A 2,626-nucleotide genomic window follows, 5' to 3' on the forward strand; every position below is an offset into this window, starting at 1 on the left:
TAGGTTTCCTTAATTTTTTAATAAGTGAGAGAAAAGGTCAGTCTAAGACTCATCAGGTTGAGAGGAATTTCTTCTAAGGTCTCTGGCTCTGTCCAACTCACGGGCAGATGTATAAAGGCAATAGGAACAGCCTATAGAGGCCATACCAGATTGAACTTTGCCTCTCCCACCAGCATTCCCCAGTGGTTCCATTACCCCAAGAAGAAGCCAGCCCCAACTCCTCACCATCCTCACAGCTGCCAGCACTCCTGCCCATGCCATGGCCGGCACACGGCCAGAGCTGTGTCCAGTGGGAAAGAAGAGGTGGTTCGGAAAGAAGAGGTGGTTCGGAAAGAAGAGGTGGTTTGTGTGCTGAACTTGCACCCCAGAAGCATCACTAGGAACTGACTGAGCAGATTTTTGCACTGCTGGAGCTAAAGCTGAGCGAGCTTTGGGATAAGCTGGCGGTGATCCAAGTGCGATGCAGCAAAGCCAGACACGGCACAGGCCGAGCGAGCCGTGTGTCGCTTCACCCCGATCGAACCCAGCTGCTGCTTGAAGGACTCTGGTTTTGTGTCCCCAAAATGTCCCCGTGTAACCCAGGAAGCAGATCCATTTTCTGCTCATTTACTCCCTTTGGGCCTCTGGCCAATGTGCTTCTCTACTGAAATTTCACTTCAAAAGGGCGACTTTTGTGTTTTGGTTAAATTCACGAGTGGATTTGAAACAACAGGGATTAATTCAGCCATTGGTCTGGTTTTAGTACCAGAGGAGAAAAGCTCTTTTTCTATTGTTTATTCTTTGTTCTTGTACAGGAATAAGTTCCAAATTGTACAAAGTGACGTAAATATTTTTTTTTCCAGTAGTAAAGGGCTATCACATTATAATGAAACACATCAGAAAAGGATTTGGTCAGAGATTGCCTGCCTCTAATCCCTGCTCTTGTATTCAGTGGCAAGAACAGCAGGAAGGACAGGCTGGCTTCTAAATGCCACAGGCTTCAATGCTGAAAGGTATTCCTTAAATATGCAGTATTTATCCTGGACATGGAAAGTTGATTTGCATGGTTTGAAATTAGCAGAAGGTGGATTTTATCTTGTGTAACCTCTGTGCCCTTTCTGTGAAACCCCAATCAGAAGCACTTTGCTGGGGAAGGGCTTGGCAGTGCAAGAGTAAAATCGGTAGCAGTTTCCTGAGAGCCCCCTGGATAAGGTCAGTGCAACTCCTGGTCAGATGCGCTGTACTGGTGGCACATCTATAAGGGTGTGATTGGCAATTTTTGAATAAAAAACATTTCCCCAAACGCAGGAAAGGGCTTAAGCTGACTTGATTTTTCAGATGTATCTCCTTCTGAAACCTGCTGGCAGTGTTGTCTCCTCTCCAGACCAAGTCCTGCACCCACAACCCTGGGATACAGCACCCCAGAAGCTGCCCCACAACAACTTTTACCAATCGTGGTGCCGATGTTTTTAATCCTTAAAGGATTTAACTTGTCTAAATCAGCTTACCAAGGTGAAGTTTTATAAACGGGGGTTGCTGAGAGCTGTTGTGCTCCTGGGGGGCTGCCAGGGCTGTGTTGCTGGCGGGGAGCTTTCCAGCAGTGACCGTGCTGGAGGAGCCGCTCGTCACACCAACACACGTGGGCGTGGGTGCACTGCAAACCCACATCCCAAAAGCTGCATCAAGACTCCCAGCATGTGCAGTGCATGCACAAACCACGGCTGGGTGTGCTCTGTATTGCAGCTCAGCGCCTCATTCCTTTGCTCCAGAGCTCTGGGAAGGACCATTACGCCTTTGTAGAGAGGTGGAGCAAGAACAAGTGAGAAGTGCTGTGGCCTCTTCCTCTATTTAGCTTCCTCCCATTAACATCCTCTGACGGCCACACACGTGAATAACCACGTCTGTGTGTATTACCCAGGCTCTTTTCAGCCAGTAGAGATCCAGACCAACGCAAGGGACCAGAGCTTCGGGGCTGCAAACCTCGCCCTGCACAATCTGGCTGGGTCTTGTGCATGGCAAAGAGATGCGTCCTCGCTCAAACGCCCCGTGTGCATCCCCCATGGGCAGAACCTGGCCAGTGCTGGGCATCCCCTGGGTGTTCCCAGCACACTGAAACCCAGCAGTGTCACTGAAACCACTCTGCTCAGCTGGGAGCTGCCAAACTGGGGCCACTCGTGTCCTTCTCCATGGTGGGATCTCCGCAAGTTGCAGCAGCGGCACAGCAGCAGCAGCAGCAGCAGCAGCGGGGTTTTACGAGTGTGTCTTTAAACTGGTTTTGCCTTCTGTTGCCCAGTGCATTAAGCAGAGCATTAATAGATGTCAAAGTACTTAACTAAAGCATATGAGAATCATTGCTACTCTTGAATGCGGAAGAAGAGGTATTGCATTCTAGCCTAGATCTGGGCACCGGCTCTGTGGCTCCCATGTCTGTGTCCTCTGCCAGGAGCCAAGGTACAGAAATGCCACTCCGCTGCAGCGATGTGCCCCTCTGGAGGAGCCTGTCCCCGCCGATGCTGCCACTGCCAGGGCGGCATTCCCACCCGCCTGCCCATGCCCTCGGCACTGCTCGCTCCACGCCAGCCACGGAGAGAAACACTTACGTCTCCAGCGGGATCTTCGTCTGGGCCCTGGCAGAGGGCGGGAGGCA

At 51.1% G+C, this 2,626-nt stretch overlaps 1 protein-coding gene across 1 annotated transcript in view; it reads right to left on the reverse strand.

The window, feature by feature from the left end:
* CACNA2D4 (calcium voltage-gated channel auxiliary subunit alpha2delta 4) overlaps positions 1-2,620 on the reverse strand; it is a gene marked incomplete at both ends in the record, with an annotated part of 126,706 nt that extends 124,086 nt beyond the window's left edge. Inside the window, one exon of the mRNA XM_017726195.1 lies at positions 2,580-2,620. Within this exon, the coding sequence (XP_017581684.1) occupies positions 2,580-2,620 (41 nt within the window). The remainder of the gene's footprint in view (positions 1-2,579) is intronic.
* Between the last annotated feature and the right edge of the window lie 6 nt (positions 2,621-2,626).

This window comes from Corvus brachyrhynchos, unplaced genomic scaffold (assembly GCF_000691975.1).
Source record: "Corvus brachyrhynchos isolate BGI_N302 unplaced genomic scaffold, ASM69197v1 scaffold191, whole genome shotgun sequence".
NCBI lineage: Eukaryota > Metazoa > Chordata > Aves > Passeriformes > Corvidae > Corvus > Corvus brachyrhynchos.